Source organism: Hyla sarda, chromosome 2 (assembly GCF_029499605.1).
Source record: "Hyla sarda isolate aHylSar1 chromosome 2, aHylSar1.hap1, whole genome shotgun sequence".
In the NCBI taxonomy this organism is placed as follows: Eukaryota; Metazoa; Chordata; class Amphibia; order Anura; family Hylidae; genus Hyla; species Hyla sarda.
Window position 1 is genome coordinate 306,074,967 of NC_079190.1, and position 15,622 is coordinate 306,090,588.

The 15,622-nt window shown below is 39.8% G+C and overlaps 1 protein-coding gene across 3 annotated transcripts in view; it reads right to left on the reverse strand.

Annotated features, from left to right (window-relative positions):
- LOC130356315 (myosin-binding protein H-like) overlaps positions 1-15,622 on the reverse strand; it is a 229,518-nt gene that overhangs the window by 118,145 nt on the left and 95,751 nt on the right. For all 3 annotated transcript variants that reach the window (XM_056557634.1, XM_056557636.1, XM_056557635.1), the window contains exons 3-4: positions 8,598-8,765; positions 1,687-1,775 (exon numbers count right to left, since the gene is read on the reverse strand). In XM_056557634.1, coding sequence (XP_056413609.1) covers positions 1,687-1,775; positions 8,598-8,765 — 257 coding nt within the window. The remainder of the gene's footprint in view (positions 1-1,686; positions 1,776-8,597; positions 8,766-15,622) is intronic.

A 15,622-nucleotide genomic window follows, 5' to 3' on the forward strand; every position in this document is an offset into this window, starting at 1 on the left:
CATGCAAGGCAGGACGGCGAGGAGGCAGGTAAGGACCCTCCCACCGCCCTCTCAGCTGTTCGCGACCACGGCGGCATACTACTATACTACAGGTGTAGTGCACATATAGCTTTTTAATTTAAGTAGGGATTCTTGAACATCACCCCTGCTTATGAGTGATGAATCCTACCTGATCCCTGTGTATGAGATACAATATTAAGTATTAAAAGATTATTATGAATTCCTTAAAAAGCATATCACAGCCTACTAGGGCTGTAAAACAACAATTTAGAGCATACTAACCTTACCTGGTCCAGTGTCAGCACTTCAGTCTGCCCTAGATCTGAGTTTATTTACCCTGATAAACTGTTCTTGCTCCTATTCTGAACATCCTGCAGCTAATCACTGAGGCTGCAGTGTGTTGGGAACATTATCAGTGTAGGTAAACACAGGGATCAGGGTGGAATAGTTTGCTGCACAAGGAGAATATTCTCTAGTGTTTTTTTTTTTTTTTTACAGCCCTTGCAGGCTGTATTCTCCTATTTACTAAATTAGAATACGTATGTTAATAGTTATAAACATTTTAGTATGAAGGCTATGGAGGAAAAATGGTCAATTAGAGGGTAACTGGGGACCGCTTGAGGCTTGTGCATGGCCTCAAGAATTTAATGGTGATCATGCACAAAGGTGATTAAAATAAATATTATGTAAAATGCAGAGTTGAGATCATTATGACCAGATGCCTTCCTCAATTTAGACTTACTGATGAACTAGAAGTAATGTTGATTCATAAATCAATGTTTGAACAGGTAAGGGTGCATTCAGAATATGTTTGCAGCATATACAGCAAAAATATCCATAATCCCCATTCACCTGTTGGAAGCAAAAAGAGTGTCCTTTTGGTGTCCAATGGCATTATAGTTCATAATTTCTTTGTGTGTGTGTGTGTGGTTTATGTTTGTTTTGTGTTTGCCTATACATCTGTCAGAAGCATTCATCATGGGTATATATTAGAAATTCTTTTGATATATACTTTGGATTTACACTGCTGTCAGAGTTTTCACCCCTCCTCTGGTCCACTACCTTGCTTCTCAGCAGACAGCAAACCTTTTCTGATACTAAGAGCTCCTTGTTTCTCTGGCTACCTGATAATTATCCAGCCCCTTCCCTGCTGGGTTCTGAGTATTCAACCTGCAAATATTAAGTCTGCCTCTGCCCTTGCATGGTCTCTGATCTTCAAGAGTGTTCCTGACTGTGATCCCGTGTATGACCCTGGCCTGGCTGACATCCACTCTAGTTCCTGATATTGGTTTTGACTATGCTGCTTCTGGTATCCAGCCAATTCCGGAGTACCTGGTTATGTATGATAAAGTCCCTGGATTCCACTACTGTTTGTTGTTTTTGTATTTTAATAAAGGTGTGATCTGTACTGCACTATTTTCTCCAACTGGAAATGCAGAGTGAATCCACCCTTGGATGTGCAAGGTAATGAAAAGGCTTCTACCCATAAAAGTAACAAGGAGTGAGCCAACAACCCTGTAGTATTCACCTGAAGGGAAAATGTAGATTTTGCAACAGATGTCACTTTTTGCATTGCAAAAGATGAAATTCATGGTGAGAATCCAAAAGAGCTCTCCAACATACAGAACATGCTGCTGATTTAAAAAATATAAAAACACTTATGCAATGAGCAAACTTAAGCATTACCTGGAAAGGGATAACCAAATTAACTGTTTCTCCAACATGTTTCACATATGTTTGACGAAGGTATCTTGGGAGTCTAATTTTTGGACGATCTACAATATAAATTATCAGCAAAATTATAACATTCTTCTTACAAGGATGACAAAGATTGACAATTAATAAATGCATGCATAAATAGCAAGAATACTTGTTCACAAACGCATACATATACTGTATGCACATACTGCACATTCGGAAAGTCTTCAGACCCTTTCAAATTTGATTGACTTTTTTTATGTAGTGGCCTTGTGCTAAAATCCACAAAATTCAGGTTTTCCCCCATCATTCTGAAATCAATGGGATTTAGAGCTATTTTTTTTTGCTTACAAAAGTCACAACCCCCCCCCCCCCTCAAAAGTTTGCAAGTCAAAGCCAGTTCAGATCTGGCTTACAAAAATGCCTTTTGACAGCATTATTAAAAAGTCGCTGCAACTTTTTGCGACTTTTTGTAAAGCTCCGCTCCCTGGCCACCCGCCCACATCTACTGACCGCCTGCTAACTGTTGCAAGACTACAACTCCAAGCATGTCCTCACTGTAAGGGCATGCTGGTTGCAAAACTACAACTCCCGTCATGGGAGTTGTAGTCTTTCAACAGCTAGCGGCCGGGAGGCTGATGAGGGCAGGTGGCCAGGGAGCAGCCGGACGGCTAACAGGAATATGAAATCACAGCACTGTAATTTCATATTTCAATATGAAATTACAGTGCTGTAGTCTTATTTCTGGGAGCCGGCCGGCTCTGCTCACCAGCCACCCGCCCGCATCTAACTCCCGATCACTAGCTGTTGGAAGACTACAACTCACATCACGGGAGTTGTAGTTTTGGAACTGGGTGTCTCTAGCAAATGCTAAACTACAACTCCCATCACAGGAGTTGTAGTTTTGGAATAGGGTGTCTCTAGCTTATGCTAAACTACAACTCCTATCATGGGGGTTGTAGTTTAACAAAAGGGTGCCTCCAGCTGTTGCAAAACAACTTTCATCACGGAAGTTGTAGTTTAGGAACAGGGTGCCTCCAGCTGGTCCTTAACTGGAGGTTCTTTATTGTTAAATTACAACTCCCATCATAAGGGGGGTGTAGTCTATAAACAGCTGTAGGCTCCTTTTTTGGAAACCCTGCTTTATAGGTGTTCTCCCCAGGGGAGAGAGCCATAAATGTACTAATCAATTTTTGTGTTTTAAAAAAAATTTTTTTTTTTTTACTTCTAATGTCAGATTCCTGTATCCTGTGGACTACTTTGGATTCGGTGGACTACATTGATGACCTGCATTTTATTGTTCACTGTTATTTATATGGTTTACAAGGGCTTGTGGGAGTTTTTTGGAATAAAAGTTTTTGAAACGTGTTGTGTGTTTTTTTATTTTTTTAAATTACTTTACGGAGTCCATTACTAAGCTGGGGCTTAGCATTAGCCCCAATTACAGCTAGTGCTATCCCCCAATTATTATCCCAGTACACAACACCACAGAAGTGCCAGGAAGAGCTGTTACCAACAGTCCCAAAGCATTAAAAATGGTGCTCCTGGGCCTAGGTAGTAACAGGCAGGTGTTATTTAGGCTGGGGAGGGTCCTTGCCCACCCTGGTAACGTCAAGCAGTTGCTGCTTGGTTGGTATCTGGTTGAGAATAAAGATACGGGGAACCACACGCAGTTTTTTTTTTTGTTTGTTTTGTTTTTTTATTTATGCAAAAAATTGAAGGGGTTACCCATATTTTCATTCTCAGCCAGATTCAAAAATGGGTAGGGGGAAAAAAGGTTAGGTGATGAGTAGTGTTTGGTTTCCTTGAGTAATGATGCTTAGAGTTAAGGCCAAAAGTTGAATCTTGGTTTCATCAGACCAGGTAATCTTGTTTCTCACAGCTTCTTTGCATGGCCACTCTGCCATTAAGCCTAGATTGTGGACTGCTGCATTAATGGTTAACCTGCTGGAAGTTTCTCCCATCTGCACACAGGATTTTTGGAGCTCAAACAGAGTGGCCATTCAGTTTTGGTCACCTGTTTTATCAAGGCTATTTTCCCCTGATTACTTAGTTTTGTGGAGCAGACAGCTCAAGAAAGAGTCCTGGTTGTTCCAAACTTCTTCTATTTAGGAATTATGGATGCCAGAAATGTTTTTGCACTCTCATACTGATCTGTGCTTCTGCACAAGCTTGTCTCTAAGCTTTACAGGCAGTTTTTTTTCCTTCCCGATGGCTTGGTTTTTGCTTTGATATGCACTGTCAGCTATGAGACCTTATTTGGACTGAGCTATGTCTTTTCAAACCATGTCCAATATCCAATGAACTGAATTTACCTCAAGTGGACTCCAATCAAGGTGAATAAACATCACATGATCTTAAAAAAAAAACTAAATTTCAAGTGTTATTGCAAAGGGTCTGAAAACTTAATGTCCATGTAAAAAAAAAAAGGTTTTTATTTTTGAAAATGGATTTTTTAAATGTAAACATATACAAGAATAGAGCGTCATCATTTTTCACAATTAAATCCCATTCCCACCCAGTTCTGATTGCAACTGATTTGCATTTGTTGTTTGCAGGTATTTCTGGTCTGCCTATTAAATTTCTATTAATAAAAACCTTATTTAATTTTTTTTTTTTTTTTATTGAAATTAGTTTGTGTACCAGGACAAGTGGATTGCCATGAGGGAAAAGTAGACTGTGCTCCCGTTTTAGTCCTTGGACAAGTAGTGTTTTTTTTTTTTTTTTATTCTTTCTTTAAAGGGGTACTCCCGTGGAAAACTTTTTTTTTAAATCAACTGGTGCCAGAAAGTTAAACAGATTTGTAAATCATTTCTATTAAAAAATTTTAATCCTTCCAGTAATTTTTAGGAGCTGTATACTAAAGAGAAATCCAAAAAAGAAATGCATTTCCTCTGATGACATGACCACAGTGCTCTCTGCTGATCTCTGCTGTCCATTTTAGGAACTGTCCAGAGCAGGAAAAAATCCCCATAGCAAACATATGCTGCTCTGGACAGTTCCTAAAGTGATTTACAAATCTTTTTAACTTTCTGGCAGCAGTTGATTTAAAAAAAGTTTTCCACGGGAGTACTCCTTTAAATTTCCCCTGTATTCTACCCTATCTGTATAAAGTGGGGGTACACTTTCCTCGTTGTGTAAGGGATACACAACCTTTTTCAGATTAGTACTCGTCTGGCAGTAATACTATTGTCCCTACTGTCGGGTTGCAGCTACCTATACACGTTTTTAGCTATACTGTACCTGATTAGAGTCTTCTCCGAGTTCTGGGCTACCCGATATTCATAATTTTTTACTTTATAGATTAAATGCAACCAGTGCACAAATGAACAAATGTTATAGGTGCCAAAATTCTTATATTCTGGCTATATCCTGTCTTTTAGATAAGCAACTTGGCCAATAACTTGCAATTGGACAAATATCCCTGCTCTCCCAAAATACCCTCGTTAAATGGAAATTTATTATTTGTAGAAACCAGGAAGATAAATATATTTTAAATATATAGTTTAAATTGGGTCAGCTTAAAATTTGCATTTATTGACAATAGTTTAATATTTTTAATAATTCCCCATTTAGATTCTTCTAAAAGACCAATGTTTTGCTGCCATTTTTTTTTTTTTTTTTTTTTTTTTTTTAAACATCTTAAATGGTAACTCTCATTAAGACAAATTTTTGCTATTGCACTCCTTATGGTAAATAATAAATATTTCTAGTACACTTTGTTAAAAAAAAAGTGAAGTTTTCTATGTTTTATTTGTGCTTAAAAAAAGCTCAAGAGCACCTTTTCCTCCATCTTATACACAGACTTAGGACCAAAGCCCAAACACAGGAAGTGCAGCCTTGGAGTGCTGAGGGGTGTGTGTCCAACCAACAGCATATGGCAGTTAAGTGTGAGAGGAGCTGTGATTGGATGAGGCTGGACACACCCGCTCAGCACTCCAGGCTGCACTTTGTGTTTGGACCTCGGTCCTAAGTCTGTGTATAAGATGGGGGGAAAATGTGCTCTTGAGCTTTTTTTAAGCACAAATAAAACAGAGAACTTCATTTTTTTTAACCAAAGTATATTAGAAATATTTTTTATTTACCATAAGGAGTGCAATAGCAAAAATGTGTTTTAATGAGAGTTACCCTTTAAAAAAAAAACTAGGAAAAAAACTGCCACAGCATTTTGCTGCTTTTTGGCAGTTTTTTGGGTGTTTTTTTTCTGGCAGTTTTTTTTCACTGCCTTCAGGATACCACTCAGTGGGTCAGATGCAGAGAACCTGGCCCATAGAGTGTAAAGAGGTGAGGAATGTATAGCATCACTACTTACCTCCACCGGCCCTATAGCATACAAGGGTGCGAAGTGCACACATGCATACTATACAGGAGCCGGGAGTCCTGTCACTATACAGAAAGGACTCCCTGCTCCTAAAGCCCCTTTGGGCAGTATACAGCTATCTATAACAAAGAAGAGGTCCACTTACCTCCCTCGCACCTGTCCCGGCTGAGTCTGAGTAGCTCCGACCTGTGGTAATTATGTAGTTAGGGGCGGAGCTACAGACAGGAGCTAGGGTGGTAAGTCTGAGGCTCTGTACGTTTTGTATGTGAACAGACCCTTCTGGCAGTGTCTTCCTAGACAGGGAGACTCCAGCTGTTGCTTAACTACATCTCCCAGCATGCCCGAACAACCAAAAGCTGTCTTGGCATGCTGGGAGTTGTAGATTTGCAACAATTGGAGGCTCCCTATTTGGGAAGACATTGCACTATGGGTGCTTTCCCCAGTCGATGGCACTAAAATTGTACTAACTAAAAATGTGTTTTTTATGAAATAAAATAATTTTTCCAAAGTGTCATGTGTTTTTTTAAATAAATATTGGGGTGAAAATCCCATAAGAAGTGTGAGAAAACCGTCACACACAGGTACAGACACTATATTATGAACTACACTAACTTCACAGCCCCTGTAGCATAGTCAAATAGAAAAAAAATCCTGGAATAATTCCTTTAAAATTATATTTTCATTTAGTTTCTATGGGCTATTGAGTGCAGAATGTAAAGAGAAAACATGATTTTAATTTTATTTTAGCACAAGGCCAAAAGATAACAAAATGTATAAATAAATAAACAAACAATCGGAAAAATAAATAAAAAATCGAGCCAAAGCTAGAAGGGGATCTAGCAGGAAGCACAAGTTATATATCTTATTCCTTTTGAATACACTTCTTGCTTTGGTTCAAAAACTGCAGTGGTAGTTTTCCAAAAAGAATGCCAGAAAAAAACCTGTGTGGAAACCTAGCCTTACATACACGATTGATAAAAGACACATGTCTTTACAACACACATGTACAAAGCGTACTTTTCAAGCTTAGGATTTCTCCTGCCTATGGCAGATCTGAAGACATACCCTAGTAACATAGCATTTTACTCTAGAAACTAAAGAAATGTTTTAGTAAATGTAGGCGAGCAGCACAGCAGCTGGTAGGTCTATCAATGGATTTGATGCTGCAATATTTTTATGTAGTAGTCACAAGTAAAATTCTTATTTACACACTAGAGATTTTAGCAAGTATGCAGAACAAAGTGTGAATGTAGCCTCTGAAACCAATTGCTTGGCAAGACCCTGGATTGATAATGAAACCCTTTTATCACAGATAAACATTAAATTTACTTTAACAAATATTTTATTATTAAATACACATATATATACACACAGACTTCATTGGAGGAGTGTGCAAAACCAAGCTCTAATTTTAGAATCATTAATGGTCAGCATGATGGAGACATATACACCCAGTTAACAGCTGTGTTTCAAATTAGAAACCCGTTTATAGATTGTCCTTTTAGAAACTGGACATATATCACCAACAGTCAAATGGTTGCACAGGTGGTAAGACATAATTTAGGAGACAGCTATAATAGATGTGTAACAAAACTACACTACTGCTGTACTTACAATATAATAATGTGGGTTTTTAACTAATAGTGTATAATATTGGTACACCGAATAAATAAAATTACAGGAAAATGTAAGTATTTTAAATAGTATGTCAGACACACTGGTTTGTTCCTTTACGTTTAGTAGTTATACTGCACCATCTCAAAAGAAAGTAGTTATTTTAGCATTCCTGTTCATTGCAACCTGTCAGCACAGTTTGAAGATGACCATATATGCTCAGCTATCCACTGCTGCATATTAGATGAATGCCCCATTTGGTAAAACCCTGTTCAGCTGTCAGGTCTCTACTGACTATAATTAAGCCAATACTCCAAATGGTAGTGAGCAATACAGAGCAAAAAAAAAAAATAATAATTATTGTGCATAAGTAGTAAACCAGTAAGTAGCCAAGTTAGAATAATCATTTTGTCAAAGAGTCATGAATGGTTTTTAAAAAAATGCATAATAAGGCATTGTGGCACAAATATACCAACTGTGTTTAAAAGCTTTATAGTGTGAATTAAAACTAGATTAAAATCACAGTGGCTCAGGCTTAGACTGCCTAGTTCCAGTTTTAGACCTGTCTTAATTTTAAACTATCTTGATGTTGTCTTACAATATCCGAACCTAACTTCTGGCACATCTCCATGCAGTGGGGTCACATTTTATTCCATGGCTCTCATCCTAAAGCCATATTACTTCTCTCTGTAAGTCACCCCCCTTATAGGGTGAGAAATAAAGGGTGTCCTAAACACATAATAAATGAAGATGAGCCTCACTATTTCAAAGTGTACCAAATTTTGGCACAATTTACACCACAACTGAGGATAAATTTGATAAATGTGGGCCAATATGTAAAAAAACTAAATGTTTAATGTAAACTTATATGTGGAGAAACAAGAGGTAATACTCTTGGCAAGTTAAATTGCTCTAACAACAAACAGTAAGTCTCCAAGAATATTCAACATACAAATGTTCTTACCTACTATCTCACGAATCAGAACATCGTGTTCCAGAGCTGTTGGATCACTGGATCCAGCCTTGCTAATGGCTTTGACACGAGCTAAAATCTTATCACCAGTATTTAAATTTGAAATTTTGTAATGAGTGGAAATGCTGGGCTCTTTGTTTGCAGGTACCCACTCTTCACCTGAAAGAAAATACCACGCCATTAATGATACATTGATCCAGTAACAATTATTAGTAAACATGTCAATTGTTAAAGGGGTCGTCTCATAAAGACAATCCTTCACAATATGCCCAATTAAGGCACATGAACATTATAGAGGGAGTTACTGTTTGTGGAGTCCTGTTCTGGTGGTTTCAAGCCATCCATGTATTATAGAAACAACTATTCATCTGGCTGACATGTAGTACTGTATTTTCCCTATAGCAGCTTCTGTTTTCTGGTGGTCCGGATTGTCCTAACAGCACCAATTTAGGATTGCCTTTCAAGAATCAACCTCTTTAACAATTGTCAGCAAATAAATTTTCTATATAAAAAATATATTGGGGTTTTTAAGAGTTGATTAGTGGGGGGGGGGGGGGGTCCAGCGCGGGAGGTTTCTTTTTCTTTGCCTTTGTCTATATATTCATCATTCTATTTGTGTTTTCTACCCTATTTCTGACCCTACTTTTTCCTTTCTATATTTACCTATATTTGCTGTTCTCATCATTCATGTGCCTTATGTAGTAGGCAGCAAAATCCGGAGTTTCTTGATAAATGGTGAGCGTTCCACTGCAGTCTAAAGGGTAAAAGTCCTCATATATGTACTGCTGGGTTCATTGTTAAGGTATCCATGTTCCTGTCTGTGCAAATACAGGGTGCCATTGTAGGGGGGGGGGGGTGTACCAGCACTGTAGGATGATGTGTCTCATTAGGAAACTACATGCGAATGTGTGTTTAAGTAGACGTATACCTTATGAGATAACGCTCAGACAGAACCGAATATGGCCTATCCATCAACCTGTTTAGATGGCCAGAACTATTGTCATTTTGAGCTATAACAGGTTTTGGTTCTCTGTTAGAATCGAGTATATACACGGGGGCAGGTTTAGATATACGGGGACTAGTGAACACTTTTAGAGCGATGTTGTTACCGGTAACTTTTACCATATTGTTATTGCTTCTATACTATATCTTACCTTGTACGGATATATCTAATTTTATTGTATATGGTACGTTGAAATGCAATAAAACATTGTTGAAAAAAAAAAAAAAATAATATGTATATATGTATATATATATATATATATATATATATATATATATATATTGGCTTTTCTTAAAGTATCAAAATTGGGAAGTCATAAAATTTGAAAGTTATCAAGAAAAAACAAAAGTGACTTTATTTGAGTAGTAGACCTTTGTGGAGTTTAAAAAAATTACTGCAGAATATCCACCAATTAGGCTGCTTATGAAATATAAAACTTAACCTTTAATAATAATAGCAAAAAAAAAACTGATAAAAAAAATAAAAAACTTTAGTAGAGGTAATTAACACAAAGTGTGGACAAAAGAGAAGGGAAATAGCGGCCACCCTATTCGAATATTCCCTTAAATGGGTTATCCACCATAAAGTGATTTTAGCACCTACCCGCCAGACAGTAATGGACATGCTTAGGAAGGATCTGCACTTGTCTTTGGGTTAAATAGCTATGTTAAGAGATTACCATAAAGCGGTGGCTTTCTTTTTGTAAAACTCAGTATTTCCTGTTGAAGTTTTCTTTTTTCCTACAAATCCCAGAATGCCACTTTCCTACCTCCCACCCATTGAACAACAAACAAGCGAGATTCAAAAGGTAAGTGCTTTCTAATCAAGGTCCCTCCAGCTGTTGCTTATTCCCTGTGATCACTCCACTCATTGAAGCAGACAGGCTCCCTGTCATCACTTGACTAGTGATCAGGTCTTGGCTGCACTGCATCCTGGGATATACCCGTGACATGAGTAATTTCGCATGCTGTTAAAAACGAAAATCCAGAGCAAAGATCACATAAGAATGCGAGACCAGCCATTAGCTACAGGTACAGACACTATATTATGAACTACACTAACTTTACAGCCCCTGTAACATAATCAAATATCTATTAGCAGGCACCTAGTGCAAACCTCTGGGGGGGTCCAGAGACCCCCCCCCCATGTCAATTCAGACCGGGGATTTGCGGCTATTATGGGTCAATCGGGTCTCTGGTGACTGTCTGAGACAGGCCCATTCACCCCCACCCAGCAGGAGTGAGGTGGCACGGGTGCCGCCTCACAATCACGTGACCGGTCGGAACAACCGACCAATCACGACCCTCATGGCGACGATCATGGCGGCGATTGGGGCCGGTGGGGGTCTCCTACCTTGCCCTGGTCCAGTGGGGGTCCCCTGTGGTGCGGTGGCGGTGACAGGAGCAGCAGGATCGGTGGCAGCAGCAGCGGCGGCGGCCTTGGCAGCAGGATACAACAAGAGGTGAGGCCTGTTCACCTCCTGCTGTTGCTTAGCAACAACTCTAGCATGCAAAGCCAAAGGGCATGCTGGGAGTTGTAGTTTTGCAACAGCTGGAGTTCCAACTACAACTCTCAGCATGCCCTTTGGTAGCCTGTGCATGTTGGGGGTTGTAGTTATGCATAACTACAACTCCCAACATGCACAGACTACCAAAGGGCATGCTGGAAGTTGTAGCAGTGTGCCTCCAGCTGTTGCAAAACAACAACTCGAAGCATGCCCTTTGACTGTCGATGCATGCTGATTGTTGCAGTTTTGCAACAGCTGGAAACAATATGGTTGTGAAACAGAGTTTGTTACCTCAGTGTTTTGCAACCAGTGTGTCTCCAGCTGTTGCAAAACTACAACTCCCAGAATGCACTGAGAGACTGTACATGCTGGGAGTTATAGTTTTGCAACAGTTGGAGGCACACTGGTTGCGAAACACTGAGTTAAGAAACAAACTCTCAGTGTTTCGCAACCAATGTCCCTCCAGCTGTTGCACAACTACAACTCCCAGCATGTATGGTCTGTCAGTGCATGCTGGAAGTTGTAGTTTTGCAACAGCTAGAGGTTTGCGTCCCCCCCCCCCCCCCAATGTGAATGTACAGGGGTTTATAGCGAGTTTTCTGCCGCAGCTCAAACTCCCAGCGAGAAACTCACTGTAAACCTGCCCGTGTGAATGTACCCTAAAAACACTCCACTACACAAAATAAAAAGTAAAGCACTACATATACCCTACACAGCCCCCCCCCCCCCCCCAATAAAAAAAAATTAAAACGTCTTATACGGCTGTTTTTCCAAAACGGAGCCTCCAGCTGTTGAAAAACAACAACTCACCGTATTGCCGGACAACCACTGACTGTCAAGGCATGCTGGGAGTTTTGCAACAGCTGGAGTTTGGGAAACACTGCTATAGGGTATTTTTGTGGCGGATTCAAATCCCCAATTTAGGCCTCAAATGCAAATGGCGCTCTCTCACTTCAGAGCCCTGTCGTATTTCAAGGAAACAGTTTAAGGCCACATATGGGGAATCTCCGTATTCAGGAGAAATTGCGTTACAAATTTGAAGGTCTTTTTCTCCTTTTACCCCTTATGAAAAGGTAAAGTTGGGGTCTACACCAGCATGTTAGTGTAAAAAAACATTTTTTACACTAACATGCTGGTGTTGCCCCATACTTTTCCTTTTCACAAGCTGTAAAAGGAAAAAAGACCCCCAACATTTGTAACAATTTCTCCTGAGTGCAGAACTACCCAATATGTGAGTGTATAGTGCTCTGCGGGGGTTGCACAACAAGACTTAGGAGTGAGAGCGCACTATGTACATTTGAGGTCTAAATTGGTGATTTGCACAGGGGTGGCTGATTTTACAGTGGTTCTGACATAAACGCAAAACAAATACCCAGATGTGACCCCATTTTGGAAACTACACCCCTCACGGAATGTGACAAGGGGTATAGTGAGCCTTAACACCCCACAGGTGTTTGACAAATTTTTGTTAAATTTGAATGGGAAAATGAAAAAAATATATATTTTTTCACTAAAATGCTGGTGTTACCCTACATTTTTGATTTTTACAAGGGAGAATAGGAAAAAAAAAAAACCAAAATATGTAGCCCCATTTCTTCTGAGTAAGAACATACCGCATATGTGGATGTAAAGTGCTCTGTGGGCGAACTACAATGCTCAGAAGAGAAGGAGCGCCATTGGGCTTTTGGCAAGAGAATGTGTCCGAAATTGAAGGCCATGTGTAACCCTATTTCTTCTGTGGAGTATGGAAATACCCCATATGTGGATTTAAAGTGCTCTGCGGGCGAACTACAATGTTCAGGAGAGAAGGAGCGCCATTGAGTTTTTGGTGAGAGAATTTGGTTGGAATAGAAGTGGGAAGCCATGTGCGTTTACAAAGCCCCCATAGTGCCAGAACAGTGTACCCCCCACATGTGACCATTTTGGAAACTACACCCCTCACGTAATGTAATAAGGGGTACAGTGAGCATTTACTTCCTACAGGTGTCTGACAGATTTTTGGAACAGTGATCCGTGAAAATGAAAATTGTAATTTTTCATTTGCACAGCCCACTGTTCCAAAGATCTGTCAAATGCCAGTGGGGTGTAAATGTTCACTGCACGCCTTATTAAATTCTGTGAGGGGTGTACTTTCCTAAATGGGGTCACATGATGGGGGGGGGGGTCCACTGTTCTGGAACCACGGGGGGGGGGGGTTTGTTACAAATTTTGGGAGGCTTTTTCTTCAATTACCACTTGTGAAAATGAAAAATTTGGGGTAAAACCAGCATTTTAGTGAAAAAAATTAAATTTTTCATTTTCACGTCAAATTTAGCGGAAATTTGTCAAGCACCTGTGGGGTGTTAAGGCTCACTGTACCCCTTGTTAAGTTCCTTGAGAGGTGTAGTTTCCAAAATAGTATGCCATGTGTATATATATTTTTTTTTTTTGCTGTTCTGGCACCATAGGGACTTCCTATATGCGACATGCCCCCCAAAAACCATTTCAGCAAAATTTGCTTTCCAAAAGCCAAATGTGACTCCTTCTCTTCTGAGCATTGGAGTGCACCCGCAGTGAACTTGACGTCCACACATGGGGTATTTCCATTCTCAGAAGAGATGGGGTTACAAATTTTGGGGGGCATTTTCTCCTATAACCCCTTGTAAAAAATGTAAAATTTGGGGGAAAACCAGCCTTTTAGTGAAAAAAAAAATTTCACATCCGACTTTAACGAAAAGTCATCAAACACCTGTGGGGTGTTAGGGCTCAGCGGACCCCTTGTTACGTTCCTTGAGGGGTGTAGTTTCCAAAATAGAATGCCATGGTTTTTTTTTGCTGTCCTGGCACCATAGGGGCTTATGTGAAATGCCCCCCAAAAGCCATTTCAGAAAAACTCACTCTCCAAAATCCCATTGTCGCTCCTTCCCTTCTGAGCCCTCTAGTGCATATGAGGTATTTCCTTACTCGAGAGAAATTGGGTTACAAATTTTGTGGGGCTTTTTCTCCTTTTACCCCTTGTAAAATTTCAAAAACTGGGTCTACAAGAACATGAGAGTGTAAAAAATTAAGATTTTGAATTTTCTCCTTCACCTTGCTGCTATTCCTGTGAAACACCTAAAGGGTGAACACACTTTCTGAATGTCATTTTGAATACTTTGGGGGGTGCAGTTTTTATAATGGAGTCATTTATGGGGTATTTCTAATATGAAGACCCCTCAAATCCACTTAAAAACTCAACTGGTCCCTGAAAAATGAAAGTTTTGGCCCTAAATTTAATTTCGGTGCACCACTAGAATCTTTATTTGATCTTTATTTGTACCTGGAACTGCTCTATCGGCAGAATCCTTCAGGCAGACTCCCAAGCAATAATAATCCAAGATAAGCAAGCTTTTGTTAATCTGTCAAATCCCAGGAAACGTGTTAAGGTCTAAATATCTCTGCGAGATCTATTTCCCCACCCATCAGGGCTTCTGTGCAATACCAGTACAGTGTGTTCTGTATTAAATGCAGATAGAATCATCTCATATTTAAGTGTGTCTTTCAAAACTCAGAGATAAAAAGGTAAGGTGAGATAAAGCCAATGATGCAGTAGACCCCTTAGAACTTGCAGTAAAAAGAGGTTTGCACCTTTGGAGTTAGCCCCGTTACTATCACATGATCCATTTTCACTTTCCAGAAAATAATGAAACAGATGGGAAATGGGATCAAGATCTATGGTATAGTCCCATACAAGTTTCAGCTCTTGTTTAATTTGGGAGCATGAAGGTGTCAGAAGAGAATTCCCACAAACCATGACATAGGTCTTAAATGGCCCCAAATAGAGAAATAGATGCAACAGCATTCAATGATACCTGATGTCCACTACGTGTCACACAGCCACAGGCGATCCTCCTTCAGCCACAGTACCTGGTGCTCCGCTAACAGAAAAAGCCCAAACAATGTATGCAGTAGAAATAAATAGCGGCACTCACTACTAGATGCAAGGCTTCTTTACTGTTTGGGATTCAAACGGTATACATAGGAGTAACTGTAGACGTTCCACAGGTAGAGCAACAGTGTTTCACCGGCGGCTTCTTTCAGCTATATTAGAACAGGAAGAAGTCGCCAGTGAAACACTGTGTCGCTCTACCTGTGGAAAGTCTCCAGTTACTCCTATGTATCCCGTTTGATCCCCACACATTAGAGAAGCCTTGCATCTAGTAGTGAGTGCCGCTTTTTCTTTCTACTGCATACAATGCCATAGGTCTGCCTTTGCTAATCGACATTTGGGACAAGCAGTTAGCTAGGTTACAACCCCCGATCTGGTTGGCAAATTAAATGGGTAAATTGCTTTATGGAGTATTCTCAAAAATGTTTCTCTTAGTCTAGGTTCACACTGTGGAATTTCTGGGCAGAATTTCTTCCGGAGATCGCGACGGCGGCACTAGAACTTTGTGGACTACATTGTTGTCCCCATAGATGGCAATGCATTTCTGAGCAGATCTCCCAAAAGATCCACCCAGAAATGCATTGCAGTATATGGGGGCA